Source organism: Thermothelomyces heterothallicus, assembly GCF_042370625.1.
Source record: "Thermothelomyces heterothallicus CBS 202.75 unplaced genomic scaffold P884_scaffold_31, whole genome shotgun sequence".
NCBI lineage: Eukaryota > Fungi > Ascomycota > Sordariomycetes > Sordariales > Chaetomiaceae > Thermothelomyces > Thermothelomyces heterothallicus.
This window is the reverse complement of record NW_027192592.1, coordinates 187,188-202,672: the sequence shown is the minus strand read 5'-3', so window position 1 is coordinate 202,672 and position 15,485 is coordinate 187,188. Positions and strand designations below refer to the sequence as shown.

The 15,485-nt window shown below is 55.7% G+C and overlaps 4 protein-coding genes across 4 annotated transcripts; 1 reads left to right on the top strand and 3 right to left on the bottom strand.

The window, feature by feature from the left end:
- Positions 1 to 2,500: 2,500 nt before the first annotated feature.
- On the bottom strand, positions 2,501 to 5,837 carry P884DRAFT_264258 (uncharacterized protein). Its single transcript, XM_069441832.1, has one exon. It carries the CDS (start codon positions 5,534 to 5,536, stop codon positions 2,894 to 2,896), a length of 2,643 nt encoding a protein of 880 aa, XP_069294189.1. The 5' UTR covers positions 5,537 to 5,837; the 3' UTR covers positions 2,501 to 2,893.
- A 2,690-nt stretch (positions 5,838 to 8,527) lies between these two features.
- On the bottom strand, positions 8,528 to 10,973 carry P884DRAFT_287646 (nucleotide-sugar transporter-domain-containing protein). Its single transcript, XM_069443893.1, has 5 exons — positions 10,629 to 10,973; positions 10,539 to 10,568; positions 10,147 to 10,455; positions 9,353 to 10,066; positions 8,528 to 9,248 (listed from the first exon to the last, which is right to left on the bottom strand). The coding sequence occupies exons 1-5, from the start codon at positions 10,704 to 10,706 to the stop codon at positions 8,955 to 8,957; spliced, it is 1,425 nt and encodes a 474-aa protein (XP_069294188.1). The 5' UTR covers positions 10,707 to 10,973; the 3' UTR covers positions 8,528 to 8,954.
- Positions 10,974 to 12,733: 1,760 nt separating this feature from the next.
- Positions 12,734 to 13,918, top strand: P884DRAFT_272755 (uncharacterized protein; the record flags this gene model as incomplete). The annotated part of the gene is made up of 1 exon (XM_069442548.1): positions 12,734 to 13,918. The coding sequence occupies one exon, from the start codon at positions 12,734 to 12,736 to the stop codon at positions 13,916 to 13,918; it is 1,185 nt and encodes a 394-aa protein (XP_069294187.1).
- Positions 13,919 to 14,375: 457 nt separating this feature from the next.
- Positions 14,376 to 15,199, bottom strand: P884DRAFT_332383 (uncharacterized protein). The gene is made up of 2 exons (XM_069445784.1): positions 14,851 to 15,199; positions 14,376 to 14,738 (listed from the first exon to the last, which is right to left on the bottom strand). Exons 1-2 carry the CDS (start codon positions 15,039 to 15,041, stop codon positions 14,630 to 14,632), a joined length of 300 nt encoding a protein of 99 aa, XP_069294186.1. The 5' UTR covers positions 15,042 to 15,199; the 3' UTR covers positions 14,376 to 14,629.
- Between the last annotated feature and the right edge of the window lie 286 nt (positions 15,200 to 15,485).

Sequence of the window (15,485 nt, the reverse complement as noted above, 5' to 3'; positions counted from 1 at the left end):
GTATGTACGGACGTACATACCATACTACGTATGATGGGTAAGTTTGACCCCCTGTCTGGGTATCAACAGGGGGCCTGGCAGGCAGGCGCAGGCAGGAAAAACTGGTGGTAGAGGCACAAGAGGTTTTTCCGGAAGAGCCCTGGTCGGTACCTGGGCAGGGGGTGAAACTTTGGCTCCCTACCACAGTAGTCTGCTCACTGCCGGATTGCTCGCAAAGTTCCGGCAACAAAAAAGCAACCAACAACATGTTGTTTTGTCTTTTTCCACGGTCTCGCGAGCCACGATAGACGTACGGAGTACGGGACAGCATTTTAACTGCCCGCCAAGAAACCACCCCCCGCCAATCTTGCGCGAATGTTACTTGCGCCCTCTGTGATACCAAGCGAGTGTGAAGGCACCCTAGCCTCGGTCCGAGCGCAGGACTTTCATAACAACATCAACTAACTTATGTATGTACATGTACATAAAGTAATCCATGAATCTGCCTGGCTGTTCTGAATACATCATATTGAAGATAGGGGTTTCCACTGCAGCTTGGCGATCAAAAAGAGAGTTTTGCGCGGTTGAGGGAAGAAGCTCTTATCAATTCGCACCGGGACAGGAATCCCGAAAACTGACACATGACAAAAGCAAGCTACATCGGGCAACGGCAGCTGGCGTCGCCACATACACCATGGCTCGGACCTCAGGAGGCCTGGTCAATGTTCCAAACCATGATTGGGTTCATCTTTTTGGGTATGTGGTCCTCCTGGGGAATCCACTATATTGGTGATTTATATGGTTGAGTGTTGTGAGAGATGTTCGCATGAAAGTACCTAGGTACCTCTATCAATATCGTTTCGCTCCAACAGCTGGTCAACAAAGTTACATTCATAGCAAGAATCACACGCTTCGAATCGGATAATAATCTCGAGTTATGGTCATTTAATTATTATACATTGATTAGGCCAGCGGTAAGTTCGGTGATGCACCGAGCACCTACGTACGCCAATGAATCGAATAATTATCCCCAACACGTCCGCGAGTCAGGCTTGAGACACGCATACAGTTTGCAGCATCGGGCGAGAACGAAAGCGCATGGCAGACATGGAGCCAAAGGCCAAACCTTTAACGGCATGCTTCACTGCCCAAGATACTCCAAGGTAATTAGACAACACCTCTAATATGGTGCTGCTTCCCCTCGTCAAGCAGTGGAAGACTCTCCTCTATTGAGCCAATACTTCTCTGACCACGACGATGGGAGCCATGCGGCTGGCATTCTTGAACGCCGCCGCACTGGGCTAAAAACCAAAGAGCGACAGTAATTACACACAAGCTGTGAGATTGCTGCTCCCGGCGACCCACAGATATTAAACTTTGGGGCGGTCTCACTACAGGCTACTCTTAGATTAGCTCGGCCTAATTCTTGTAATACAGAAAGCAGGGTGGCTGGTATGAGTGGACACCGGCGCACGTGGTTTAATTATAATCAGTATCCGTATATAGTACTCCGTACTGCCTCCTGCTAGCAACTGGGCAAGCTTTCTAGTGTAACTCGAGAGTCTCACCACATTGTTTCACGAGAGGGCCCCTGAGAGGCAAGTTCCTAACCGGCGAAAAGATCCCTCCTCTCTCCCATAATTAATTACTCCCTGAAGCCGAAAGCTCTCCAAGACCGGGTGTCGGAAGCGTACACGCTTCTCTCTAATGCTCTAATTACGAGCAACCCATGACAACGAGCAATGCTCGCTAAACGCACGGGCTGTTTCCTTTGTCTATATATTTAGAGCATTCATTTCTTCCCTCAGTAAGTAGCCTACTAGGCACTTCATTAAACCTTCGAAGCTACCGCTATAGAGCCTTCTTTTGATCGTTCCCATTGTTCGAGTTTTCCGACCGAGTTCCACGCCGGAGCTAAGGGATTCGGGGAGTGCCATTCATTGTCTTCTTTTGGATACACCTTTCTCCAACTGGCCCTCGACGGGGGGACGGAGGAGGACGAGGACGAGGACGAGCAGCTCCCTCTGACGCAACAGCAGGCCGGGACGTGGTGTTTGTTGATGCCGCTCGACGTGGGCCTTTTGGCGAAGGGACAATGCTCTGCTATTGTGGCGCAAGCACGATCATGTCCCAACAGTTGGCATGGTTGTCGCTGTGAGGAGGGATCCCGCGGGTATGGGGAGAGGCAGAGCCGCGTCGAGATGATGGGCGTTATCGGCGTCGCCGTTAGGTCCGGGACGGGCTGGCGGGATTCCACTGGCCCGGTCACGCGAGCTGGTCGCCAAGAGGACATTGCCGGGACGGTGACGAACGTCTTGGTGTTTTCCTGGTCCTTTTCACTAATTAGCCCTTAGGAATACAAATCTCTCTCTATTAATTATATTCAGTGGGACGACTGTGTTCTTGCGAAGGGATGAGAGTGCTGATCACTTGGAAATAGAGCCAGACACATCCCCACGCACCACAGGGAACCCGATTGCAGATCTATAGCGAGACGAAAGGTGTTTAGAGGAGAAGTTGATTAGAGTATAATTATTTGGTGCATGCTCGCGCATGTCATCATCAGTTGGCCGATTACAAGGGTATAATAGAAGTCTAACTTCCAAACTAGCTCCCCGGCGGGCCTGCCTCCGGGCCACCAAAGAATGAAGCGAGTGTATTATGTGTTCTGGGCCCTCTCCAGTCATTAAGTCATGCCCCTACCCCGCATTCCCGAAGCTGCCTCCCACTCTCCGCCGCTCCCATCTCCCGTGCTGATGAGGACAGATGAAAACAAAAATCCAGTACATTGTACACAGTCAGAGGGCTGAGCCGCCACCCGATTTTGGTGTGCCGCGCTGCTTGTTGATGACAAAACCAAAAAGGAAATGCGACGCCTGTCGCTCGTGATTATTTCGCCCATTCCAGCGAGATTTCACCATCCGCTATCCGAATTGGGCTTGTAGAATCCTACCGCACTCAGCCGCACTTGCTGGTTGTTTCTGATCGATACCGGCACCGGGAAATCGGATGGCGAGATGGGCGAATCAGGCCGCGGAATTCCGACATCATCATCGTCATCGTCATCTTCGGCTGGATCCTCCGGGATCTGGTGCGGCAGGTCTTTGTGGCCGTTGGGACTGAGTTGGCGCGAGTTCTGACGTGAAGAGCTCCCGTCTCCCCGCTGCGACCTCCGCGATGTTGACGCCGTCATGGAACCGAGCGACGATCGTCTCTTGGACGAACCGGATCGCTGGCTGTTGACCGAGCTGGCCCGGCTGTCTTTCCTCTCTAACGCACCAGAGCCCTGCGTGCTGCGGCTCTCCTCGGATGGAATAAACTCGCCGATCTCCAAGACCGGGGTGCGGATGGTCGGGTCGAAGGGTGACTGGGGGATTACCACCCCTAGCAGATCTCCACTCGCCAGGTGCTCCCTCCTGGGTTCCGCATCGGAAGGATGCCGCGGGCGCGCACTCAACGCTCCCATCTCCTGCCGCATCGTGCTCCGGGAGGACTGCCTCGTCATGCTGCCGCTCGTACCGATGCTGTCGTTGGTCATCTCCCGCCTCAGCTCGTGGTGCTCGTCCCGTTCCATGTCACCCTCAAACTCGGCAATGATGTCCTCCCGCATCCTGGCGCGCTTCATCCGCAGCGCAGCCAAGAGCATCTCCTCCTGCCTCGTGACCGCCATGAAACGCCCGCTGTTGCCATCGTGAATGCTGCTGCTTGCGCTGCCCCGGCGTCCGGCGTTGGTTGTGCTGCCTAGGCTCGTGCCGCTGCGGATGGATCCGTTGTCTGTCGCCACGGGAAGCCGATGGCTTTGCAAGTGCAAATCGTCGCTGCTCAGCGACGCGGGGTATGACAGGTCCGACATGCGGGATACGGAGGCCGAACGCGAGCCCCGGTTACTGGGCGGGGCCGGGAAGTCAAACTGAGACTCGCTCCGCATCTTCTTGAGCTCCTTCTTGGCCGCGGCAGCCGATTCGACACGCGGATTGCGAACATTGGAGAGTGTGCGGTCGGTCGAAGTCGTGCCGATGGACAGCCGCGACGTTTCGCGAACTAAGCCATGGCTCGACGCGGATGAAGAAGTCCTGGAATTCAGGGAACTCGTCCGCGGGTTGATTTTGGGTGCCTTGGCTGCCGTGGGACCATGGCCACCGGGGAGCAATTGGGGACTGGGCGCAAAGCTGGTACGCTTCACTGCCTTTCCCCGACTGCCGTCGTAAGCTCCTGCGCTGACCTGTGACAGCGACGACCGCGGGCTTGTCGGGCTGGCTTGCCCGTCGCTCAATGGAGGGACCGTGAGTGATCCCTTGGACGACAGCTCGTAGTCGTCCTCCGAGTCGGACGACAGTGCCAGAACACTGTTCTGCAGCAGGTCGATCTCTTGGAGACTGCGATCTGTCCGCTTGGACGCTTTGGAAGTCCTGGTATGTCGGCTCGAGACACTTGCGCAATCAGCAGGTACCGGGCTCGAGGGAGCCCCGACACCGGCCAGCTTCAGATCGGCGGCTGTCACCGGAGACGGCTTCGATGCCGTCTGCGCAGGTCGCAGCCCCGTGGTCGGGAATGGAGAGAGGAACGCCTTGCCTGACTGCCCTGTGGTAGACGTGGTAAAAGCCGGAGATGGCCCGGCTGGTGGTGGTTCGATGCGATAGTCGCAACCGTCCAAGTTCTGGTCGAAGGCGTCCGCAAAGGTCCTCTGTTCGTAGTGGTCGTACAGGTTGTGCAGCTCGATGCTGGCCTTGGTGTGTTGCTCGGGACGGCTGGCCGAGTCATACGCCGACGTCTGGTGCGCCGAGTTGCTTTGCAGCGACTCTCTCGTGAGTCTCTTCCTGATGACCCCGTCGGCTTGTTGCCCTACCGGCAGCGGCGGCGTCGGTGCTGCTGTCGAGACGGACATGGCTGACGGAGATTTGGTCGACAGGTCGGCGTCGGGGACCGAACCGGTGTTGCCGTCCGGGTGGAGGTGCCTGGGAGACCTGCTTCTCTGCAGTAGAGCGGAGAGGTCAAGTTTCGAGGCTTTCTTGCGCGCCTTCTTCGGCTCTGCGAACTCGCCGTCCATGTCCAACAGCGCCATCGCTTTAGGGGGGAGACCCTTTGCCATAGCAGAATTGGAGGTCTGCTGCGATATTGAGAGCGGGAGCTTTGACTTGTCATAGTAGGACGTGATGGTCGAGCTCGACTGTCGCCGCCGGAGACTCGATGCGTCGGTGGCGTCGTCGGAAACCATCGAGCCCGGGAGCTCCGGGTGGCTGTTCAGCGCGGAGGGTATGATATCGGACTCCTGCTCCCATCGCCTATCCCGCGATGCCTTTGGGCCGCCACCGCCCTCTTTGTGCACCGCGCCATTACCGTGTTCTCCAGCGGCGGCTGTGGACTCTGTTACCGCAATGCTGATGCCCGAATTGGACTGTGTCTCCCACCCCGGAATCGCGCGTACGTCGAGATTGAGGTCTGCCGCCCCCAGGATCTTCTGCGCTTTCGTCGTCAAGGGGGCTGACACCATAGGCGGCGGCGGCGGCTTCGATCTGCGGCCGGGCAAGGGGAACACGAATTTCGAAGTGTGCCCCATTGCAGGCTGTGCCGCAGGTTCCAACCTCTCGGGCTCGACTGTGTGGCTCGTGTGTGTCGGGCTTTTTATGTGTCCTTTCGGGGTTCGGGTCACCGTCGTTGTAGCATCGGTGCGAGAGTGAGAATCGTCGAAGAAAGCGACCTCTACAAACGCGCCTGATTGTTTTTCGGGAGTCAATCAATCGTATCCTAAATGGCGGTGGGAAGTTCGGGGTTTCGCATTAATAGCCCGCCACTTCCGGGACGCGACAGCGTGGTCGTGCAGGCGAGCAAAGGAAAAAAAAAAAAAAAAAAAGAATAAAGGGTTCCCCAGGTTTGACCCAGCGGGCTGCCCATTTCCCCAATACAAGGGACTGCCTGCTTGCGCTACGTAGTGTACACTACTACGATGGGTGGCCGACCGCGTCTTATGGTGAACTGCGTGGCAGGATCGATGGTTCTCCACGGCAAAAAACGTGGCCATTGGCACCTGTCTCGACCGCACACCTGCATCAGGGCACACCCTGGCATCGGCAATCAGATCCCCCCCTGCAGGTTAGGGAGGAATCCCACCCACCCAGAATGCTCACGACAAGCGCAATCTGCCGAGATAGCGCACTGGGAGTCCGTTGAGCCAGGGCTGGAACACAAATGGGCTGAGCGGGCCATTCTCCGCAGAAAGGACCTCGATCCATATTGCGCGAGAAGACAAGCGGGGGTTGGGATGCTGCCAAAAGGAGAGGAGGTGGCCGATGCGAGCTCAGAGCTGGAAATTCTGCCAGCAACCTTACCGATTAGACATTCGCCACTGGTGCATTGAGATTCGGGACGGACTCGCTCACTGATTGGACCGAGCCCCTGGGTCCCTTCGGGCGAAGCACTTTGAATGGGTCCTGATGGTGACTGGTTCATCTGGTTCAGCATCCATGATGCGAATCTGCAGGGGTCAGCCACACTCCCTGCAAGCCATCTGTGTCATGGAGGGCTCCCACGCGGCGATGGATCTGCGCCCAAGAAAATCTGGCTTTTTGCATGAACCCGAACTGCTGCAGCTCGAAACGAGAGTGGCAACTGGTTCGGATTCCGCAAGCGGTTGCCTGATAAGAAACAGCGGCTCTTTACAGTACGTGCAGAAACAGCGATCACCGTGTCTCATTGCAGCGTGGCCGCCCAGGTTGCACCAGTGTTGCATTCCGTGAAGGGGAGCGAAAATCGTCTACGCTAACACTCTTTTATTAACTGCTGCGTGCCCTACACTCCGCGAGTGGAGTTGGTGTAGACCAGCAAAGCCCGTATGATCGCCAGCAATTTCGCCAATCCATGTCGGAAATCGCCCAGCGATCGCTCAACGCACGCAAGGGGGGACGGAAACATGATCCCCGGATTTCTCAGCAATCCCGCGCACAGCTGGGGCCCTGCGGAGGGTCGATGGTCAGGTGGCCACATTTAGATGCTTTGTCCTCATTATTACACTAGATGCTGATTTACACCAAAGGATGGCTGAAGTTGCTGTTTCTTCGTAGTCCGCGTCTCCCCGAGAACACTGCGCAGGGTAGGTTGTCACCTGGATAACAGGCACGGCACCCTAGCCCAAAGGGCTGAGCAATGCGCACTCCGTACACGAGATACTTAATGAGGCACAACATGACTCCATAGATACTACACTGTAACTTTCCCATGCCAGCGCCGAACTGACCAAGGTAGGCAGCGTGATTCGAGCGTGTGTACTTCGCGGCGTAGTTGACTCGGAGGATGGTGCCAACCCGGTTGCACTTGCCTAAACTTTGGTCAGGGAAGAGCCCCAATTCTCTCAAATCAGGCGATCCACCCCGATCCATGTGCCCACATTCGCCTGAGAAGCAAGGGCGACGCATACACCAGGAGGGGCAGATGCCTCGGTCAGCTCCTCAGAATCTACCATAGGAACGCCCGAGGGTCAGAACTCAGCAAACGATCTGCGGCCAAACCGCCATGTCGCGCTGGTCGTTCGATGTAAGACACGTTTACCCATGTCCATATCGAGAATCAGCAGCGCCAGGTCTACCCCCCTTGCCCCTTAACCTTCCCCAGGCGCCGCTCCAAACTTGCGCCCAGTTTCACAATCTCTCCCGTCGATCTTCACTAAAAAAGCTTGGAGGGGGTCGAGTACAATCCCCAGGACAAGGGCGATCCTCAAGCTCAACAAGGATCACGACGCACGAGCATGATCTACAAGCCAGACTAGTGTAGCTCAACATCGATCCTCAAAGTCTGGCATTTTAACCTGCGACCACTAGTTAGTTAGACAGCTTCAGTTTTCTCCTGTGGTTAGCGCAACCAGCAGTTGTGTTGCCGGGTGATTTGGCCTCGACGTCAACCCTCCCGTTTCGGTGCTAACCAGATTCCGCTGTCTCTCTCGCCGGGGCGGGGGGTCGCGCTTTTCTGACGGTGAACCTCTCTGATGCCGATGGTTTTAACGCAGCAGCAATGTTCACCCGCCGCGAAGAGCTTACGACCTTTTTTTTTTTTTTTGTAATGGTCTCGTTTCCAATGTTAACCCATGACATCTCGGTTCAGGAAGTAAAAGGGCAAGGGAAGCACAACTGATCCCACCCAACCGTCACACGTAGCACCACCATCCGGAGACGGCTTGCCCGAACGTGAGCCTGGCTGCATCTCGGGTGCACAACCTCGCTGGCCCTGGTTTCGTCCGTTGCCGGATTGATGGAACGCGTGGTTCGGGACTCGGAACGTGGCGGGAATATATATCAGCAGTAGACGTCGCATTTGCAACCCTCATTTCTGCCCTGGCCTTGTCTGCCCGTCATGTACAGCGGCTGGAGATGCCCGAGCCTTACGAGATGGGCAATATGCCGTGCACACACTCGGCTCTGCCACTGTTCATCAATATGGCCAAAGGCTGGCTGGTGTCTGTCTCTCTCTCTGTGTGTGTGTGGGAAGAAGAAGGAATCACCAGACGCTCCGCCGGAACGAGCAACGAACTGCCGGTCGTTGGCGTCGAGACTTGTAGATACCCGAGTAACTATGTCTTATTTTCCTACCAAAGTTCAACGAGTAGGTGTAAAGAATCGGACGGTTTCGGTCGCCTCTCCGGGACCAACCAACCGCCCACCTGCCGTGCTTGCGCATCTGATTCCTACGTAAATACGATCGTCTGTATCCCATCCAAACCCACCAGTTGCGACCCCAGAACTCCGAGGCGATCATGTACCTCTGCTAACCGATAGCCACCTACCTGACCATGTAAATGCTCACGCCGTGACATTAATCGCAGCATTGTAACTGTTGTCATACCCGTCATTGGCCCCATCTGCACTACCCCCAGCCTCTCATCATCGTCCCCAGCGCAACCATCCAAGAGTAATAGAGAGTCATTCATAGCTCATAACATCAGCTAGGCATGATTGGACAGAAATCCCCCCCGCCCCCCAACAGCCATCTCAATCATCGGCCCTCCTCCCCCTAGCGGAAGGCGCTCGCTCGTGGAAGAAGAGCGGCGAGGCTGGTCGCGAGGACGACAGGCCCAGAGAGCCGCCGCCGCCGTTGCCGGTACGGGCCGCGGCCGAGTCTAGCGGGTTGACGGTCAACCGATCCTGGTCGATGTAGCGCGGCGTGCCCTCGATGGTGGTCTTCTCGTAGCTGGCAATGGTGATGGGCGGGGGGCGGGCGCGTTTCCGTTCGGGCAGGCTGTACATGTATGTGGCGCCCAGGACAAGAACGGTGCCGAATAGGAACTTTGTATTAAGAGATGCCATGGTTAGTGGGCGATGAGAAGGGAAGAACACCAAAAAAAGGGTTGAGTAAAGGAGGGGAGGGGGGTCGGTTCAAGAGGACGTACCGAAATAGTGACTTGGAAGTCAAAGAAGAAGACGCTGAACAGGAAGCTGACAACAATGCTTATGCTCGTGGCAAAGTTCTTGGCGATGTTGTCGGCGTAGTTGATGCAGAGGGAGGCCAAGATGCCGCCAATGGCTTGCAAGACGATGGAGGTCCACACGACGCTGTTGTACCCGTCGAAGAAGCCGTGCTTCGCAATCTCCTCGCCGTCGTTGACGACGACGCCGATGAGGAAGGCAGGAAAGAGGGAGTAGAACGACAGCTGGATGTTCCTTGTCCAAACGGAAGCCGGGGTTGTCGACTCCTTCAATATCTTCTCAAAGTAGACCCCGGTCAAGCCGGAAACGACGGCGGCAACCAGAACAGCGGTCAGGCCAGCCGAGTAGTTCATCTTGGGCGAGTTGTCGAGGTCATCCGCGATACCCTCGTACGTCGCCGACCGCTTGCTGAGGCCGTTTGTCAGCCCGACGACGCCCCGCTTGGTGAGTTCCCTGGCTGCCTCGGCCACGCCTCCGGCGAACTGTCCCAGCTCGTGTACAGATCGGGGAAAGAAGTGGTCGCTGAAGTCGTGGATGTCCAATGCCATATCCTTGGCGTTTGACGAAGGAAGGGAGACAATTGCGACTCCGACCGTGAGCACAACGAGAGAGAGCCAGCGTCGGACTCCGAGAGAGCGGCCGAGAAGAACAACCATAAAGATCGCGGTGGTGATGATCTACCCCAAAAGCATCAGCGCATCCAGTCTTCCCGTTGCAGCTCCGGAAGCACGGAGCTAGCTAGGGGTGGGGAGGTTACCTTTAGCTGGTAGAGAAGCTGGAAGTGCACCGGGTCCAGATTGCTCAGCGCCACGTACTGCAGCGTATTCTCCAATGTATACAGGACCGCGGGAATCGCCAGCTTCCACCCATCCCCAGAGAAGACCTGATTGTATATTTGTTCCAGCAGCACGGTCACGGGCGTCTGCGGTGCTAGACTCCGGGAGACCTCGTGAATCGAGAAGCTGAGAGATATGGCGAGTTTGATGATCTCGTTGAGCAGGACGGCGGTCGAGGTGAAGTATCGATGGTCACCCGGTGGGTTCATGACCCGCGAGTAGTGCATAACCTGGGTATCGCGGCGGCGTTAGAAGGGGGTGAACATTCGAGACCGAATGGGAGGATTGGAGAGGAGCGGGGAGAGGAGCACACCAGAATCAGGGCCGAGTTCTGCAACATTAACTGGGCGCAACATGTTAGCAGCCGGATGAAGTCATTGCTTGCGGCGAACGAAGGGCGTACCGTGAGCAAAGACGCTTGCTTCAAGGGCATGCCGAGCAGCGTCGGCCCCGTTGCGATCTTTGGGCTACGGGCCGCCATCTTGAATGCAGTGAATTGTTAGGCCGCTGGCGGACGGCAGCGCTTGGGATTGCAACTTCTTTTTCTCCCTTTCGTTTATATTTTAGAAAAAAAGACGAAATATAAGCTCGTATTGATGCCGTCGTCGCGGGTCAGTGTCTTTTCGCCTCGGGGTTGCAAGCAGATTCGCAGGATCAAAAAGGCTTCTTTGTCGTTGGGTAACGGGCCGTTTCCCGACGTCACCGACACAAAAATTGCCGGTCCAATGCACGGTCGCATGCGCTTTGTCGCGGCGCCTCCTACTGCAAGGTGTTTGGGACCTGCAGCAGCTCAATTCGGATAACACGGCGGGGCTGCAAGCTGGGCGAATTAATAATAAGCATAAGCTGAACCAACTGGGAGCAGCCTCATCGCCTCTGGCAGTTTTGGTGATCCGTCAGATCAAGCTCCAGCAGCCTTTCAGGTTGGGCCTAGGAGCTTTTTTTAGAGGGAAAGCGCACTCACGCTGGTCGTGCAAGATGCTTTTTTCTGCTGGGGGTTAAAAGCGATTTGCGCCACAGCAAAGTAATGGCGGAAATAAAAAATTGCGCCCCAAGAGGAACAAACGATTTCTCGTCGCCCAAAAGGTACTCAAGGTACGGATTGCACAGTCACCTATCCTGGCCTGTCAGACGTCATGGGAGAGCTCGAGTTGTCACAACCCTCGATTCACGCCACGTCCCCACCTCAGCTTTGATTTCCAACATCTTGGCAATCGACCGAAAGCGAAGTAGATAAAGACCTTTCGGTTTCAGGGAGCGCGACTAATTAGGCTCAAACATGAGCCAACCTAGAGGAAAGAGGAGAGAGGAGAGAGGAGAGAAACTGAAGGGAAAAATTGAAAATGACGGCAATACCATAAACACGATGGGGAGATGCACACCAGGAAGGAATCTACACGCGATTGTGCCGGTGCCTGCAGAGAGCAGTGCACTTCATTGTCAAGTCGAATGCAAGCTGCTCCGGCAGAGAAAGGGGGAGGGAGCAGGGGAAGAGTTGAAACCCGACACGGGTCGGTTGTGGGGCCCGTACCGGAGTGGCCCGCGCCGGCAGACGGGATCCCTTATTGGGATGACATCTGATCGGCCGAGATGCGGGAGATTCAGCAGACTTTGATCACCTTCTCATGACAGGGCAAGGGTCAATTCAATGTGCTGTAAAGGCCCGAGTGAGTGAGCCATTTTTATTTGCAGTTAACCCCTTCTTTACACTTTCTGCAGAAGAGAACCACTCGCTGAATCCAGCTCCCGTCTCTTGAGCATGACTCCGAAGGCCAAATCAGGCTGAAGATGTGCTCCAAGGTCAGTAAGTATGTACCCAAGATAGCTATCATGTCAGATATAATTAGCAGAGAGGTGGGAGATCGGTAAGCTTCTTCGTTTCGGGCTTTTTGTCTTTCTTATCGAACAACCAAGTCAACAACGCGGATTCGATGAAGCCACTCAGATTCCTAAAACCCTCGGGAAACGCGTTTGGGTGTCAAAGAATTATTAGGGACAGGACGACTGGCTTGATCCCACTCAAGCCGTTTTGCTTGCTTCCGCACCGGGCCATTCGCTCACTATGACCAGGGCAAAATGGAATTCGGTGAGTTGCCAAGTTGAACTTTTCAGAAGCTGCTGCTCCGAATGACTGAAAACAGATTGTCTCTCGCTTTCCTCCCAGTAATCATCCCTTGTAGTTAACACGGTCCGGACTTAGCGGGGTTCGTCAGCCTGTACGCCGATTTAGTAATTCTGCTTGGACATGCCGATTTTGCTTATTAATAATAATGGAATCGTAATTAAGCTCAGCTTCCAGGTCTGGCTACTTTGCTTACATCCTTCACGATCAAAGCACACCCCAAGATACCAAACTCCGAGTCCATCTTGCAGATAATTAGCGGACAGCGGTATCTCCGTCTTTTCCATCTCGACTCGGCAAGCAGCCACAAGCACCGAATACGAGGAAGAAGGAGGAAAAGCAAAGGAAAAAAACGAAAAGGAAAGAGAGAAAGAAACACCAGGACAATGTCGACACAGAAGCCAGTCCTGATTGCAGGCGCGGGGATCGCGTCTCTGCTCCTTGCTCATTCCTTGCGTCGGTCCGGGATACCCTTCAGGATCTTCGAACGCGATGCTTCGTTTGTCTTCCGAGCACAAGGGTACAGACTACGCCTTTCTGCGGAAGGGCTCGAGGCCATCGAAGAGGTTCTCGACCCGGACACGTTTCAGCGGTTCTGGGACGAGTGCGGCAAGACGGACGGGTCCAAGTTCACCGAGTTCGATGCCGTGACCGGGGAAGAGAAGGAGAGCCGCGTGGCGGGGCAGCAGGCGCTGGCATCGCGGGGCGGCAAGGTCGTCGGCATCGCCCGCGGAGACATGCGCAGGATCTTTGCCGCGGGTTGCGAGGCGCACATCGAGTGGCGCAAGGAGGTCACAGGCTTCGAGCTGACCGACGACGGCGTGAGGGCGCTCTTCGCCGACGGCACCAAGTCGGTCGAGGGCTCGCTGCTCGTTGGCGGGGAGGGCATACGGTCGCGCGTCGCCAGGCAGCTCTCGGGCGGCAAGCTCAAGGTCTACGACACGGGAGCCAGGGGCATCCACGGCCAGGCGCCCACCACGGCGTTCGGGGGCCTCGGCGAGGGCGTCTTCATCATACGCGACGACACGCACCCGGACGGTTCGTTCGCCATCATCACCAACGTCCGGCCCGGGGAGCTCGACGACCCCTCGGTCCGGTTCGGGTGGACCATGTCGGCCCAGCCGGGCGTGATCCGGCCCCCCAACGACGACCACACCATCGTCGGCAAGCCGGCCGCGGACGTGGCCCGGTCGCTGACCAGGAACTGGCACCCGCGCTTCCGGCCGCTGATCGACCAGCTCGACGAGCCCGAGGCCGCCTTCTGGAAGATCACCTGCTCGGCGCCGTCGGGGGTGCCCGAGTGGCCCAACGAGCCCCGCGTGACCCTCATCGGCGACGCCGTCCACTCCATGACGCCCGCCGGCGGCCTCGGCGCCAACACGGCCGTCCGCGACTCGGCCCTCCTCGGCCGGCTCCTGCGAGAGGCCGGCGGCTGCAAGCCCGGCGTCACGGCTGCGTATGAGAAAGAGATGCGCATCTACGGCAGCCAGGCCGTGGGCCAGAGCTATGCCACCGCCGTGCGCCAGTTCGGCATAAAGATCGACGAAGAGGCCACCCGAACTGTTTTCTAATCGGTCAAGGGGTACCTTGATTAGTTTTATTCGAGGAGGCGTGGCACTGAGTAATTAATATGCATAGCTATCTCCTGACGAGCACGATCTGAAACCGGACATTTGTGGGCTGTCAGCTGCCCGCTTCTGTGGTTCTTGATCCGGAGCGCAGCCAATCTATTCTTCCCAGCTTGTTTACCTCAGGTACATCTTGATTAATTATGCATGATCACCTGTGCTTCGTTTATTAATTAGGGCGCACTGTGGAAGCGTGTTGAAGTCTTGTAATTACCCTACAACAGTACGCCAGAGGTCAGGCAAAATCGGAAACAGCATCTAATTACCCGACTGTTTGTATGGCCAGGGATCTGCATCTCGTGCTTTTCTGGGCGGTCCGAATGTTTGACAGGTAAGTCTCGCCCGATGGTACGGCCGGTACGAGTACAAGCAATAATAGCTGGACCGAGATTGTCCACTTGTTTGAATTTCCCTAGGAGAGCTGCTAAAAAGGAAAGACTAAGAATCTTGTGAGGGGCCAATTATGTGTTAATTAATAATAGTCGCAATCAACATAACACGGAAGAAAGAAAAGAGCATAAGGTCATGTACCAAAACATTTTAGAGTACCCGAAAAATCACGTGTAGAACAACAACAGAGAAGTAATAGAGAACGAAAAAAATGCAAAGAATCGTTGAACCGTCCCCTCATTCAACCCTTCTTAACTAAACCATTCAACGAGCCGACGACGAAGTCCCTTGAGCCTTCTCGGCCACCTTCTCCGGCTTGGCGATGAACATGGCGTAGACACCCCCGAGACCGAGCGCGCCGAGTCCGAGGTACCTGGGAAAAGGGGGAACACGGTCAGCAGGGCTCCCATATCCTGAGCCCGGCCGTTTTCTCCGGTCCGAGGGCTGCTGCTGGCGGGTGGTGGTCATGGGCTGGGAGGACTTACACCAAGTTCTTGTTCGGGTTCGTGCCGTCCTTGTTGTACAATTTGTTTGTCCCTTTGTCGCCTACGCCTCCTCCCTGGCCGGAGCCGGGTCCGGTGCTGGAGAGTCGGACTCGGGCCGGCTGGATGCGAGGGAGTTGCCGGGGAACAGGGCGCAGCGTCGTGCGGAGGGTAGCAGTTCGGACGGATGCCATGGTTGTCAGTCTGTTATTATTGTTGATTTTTCTTTTTTTTTGTGATGGTGTTTGCACTGGTGTGGTTCTGGGATTGAAGAACGAGATTGCTGCAGATTTCTGCGTGTATTGAGGAGTTCCGCGTTGTCGTTAGACAGACGCATGTTAGATGGAAATACGTGTGGTGCGTGCATGCTATGAGTTGCGTTTGGTGACATCATCCATGACGGATTCCGTGACGTCGTCCCTCCCAACCCCACAACAACAACAACAGGTGACTAGCAGGTTCTACACTAGGTATACTGAATGCAACCTCGGGAATGTCAGGAATTTCATGATTGGGGGAGATGGGCTTGGTGTGGCCCGAGATGACAGACGACGGTTCGGTTTTGATGTGTGAGATACGGAGTACTGCGTTATACATTCAGTCCGGCTTCGTATTGAAGCGCCGTCAAGTATTGCTCT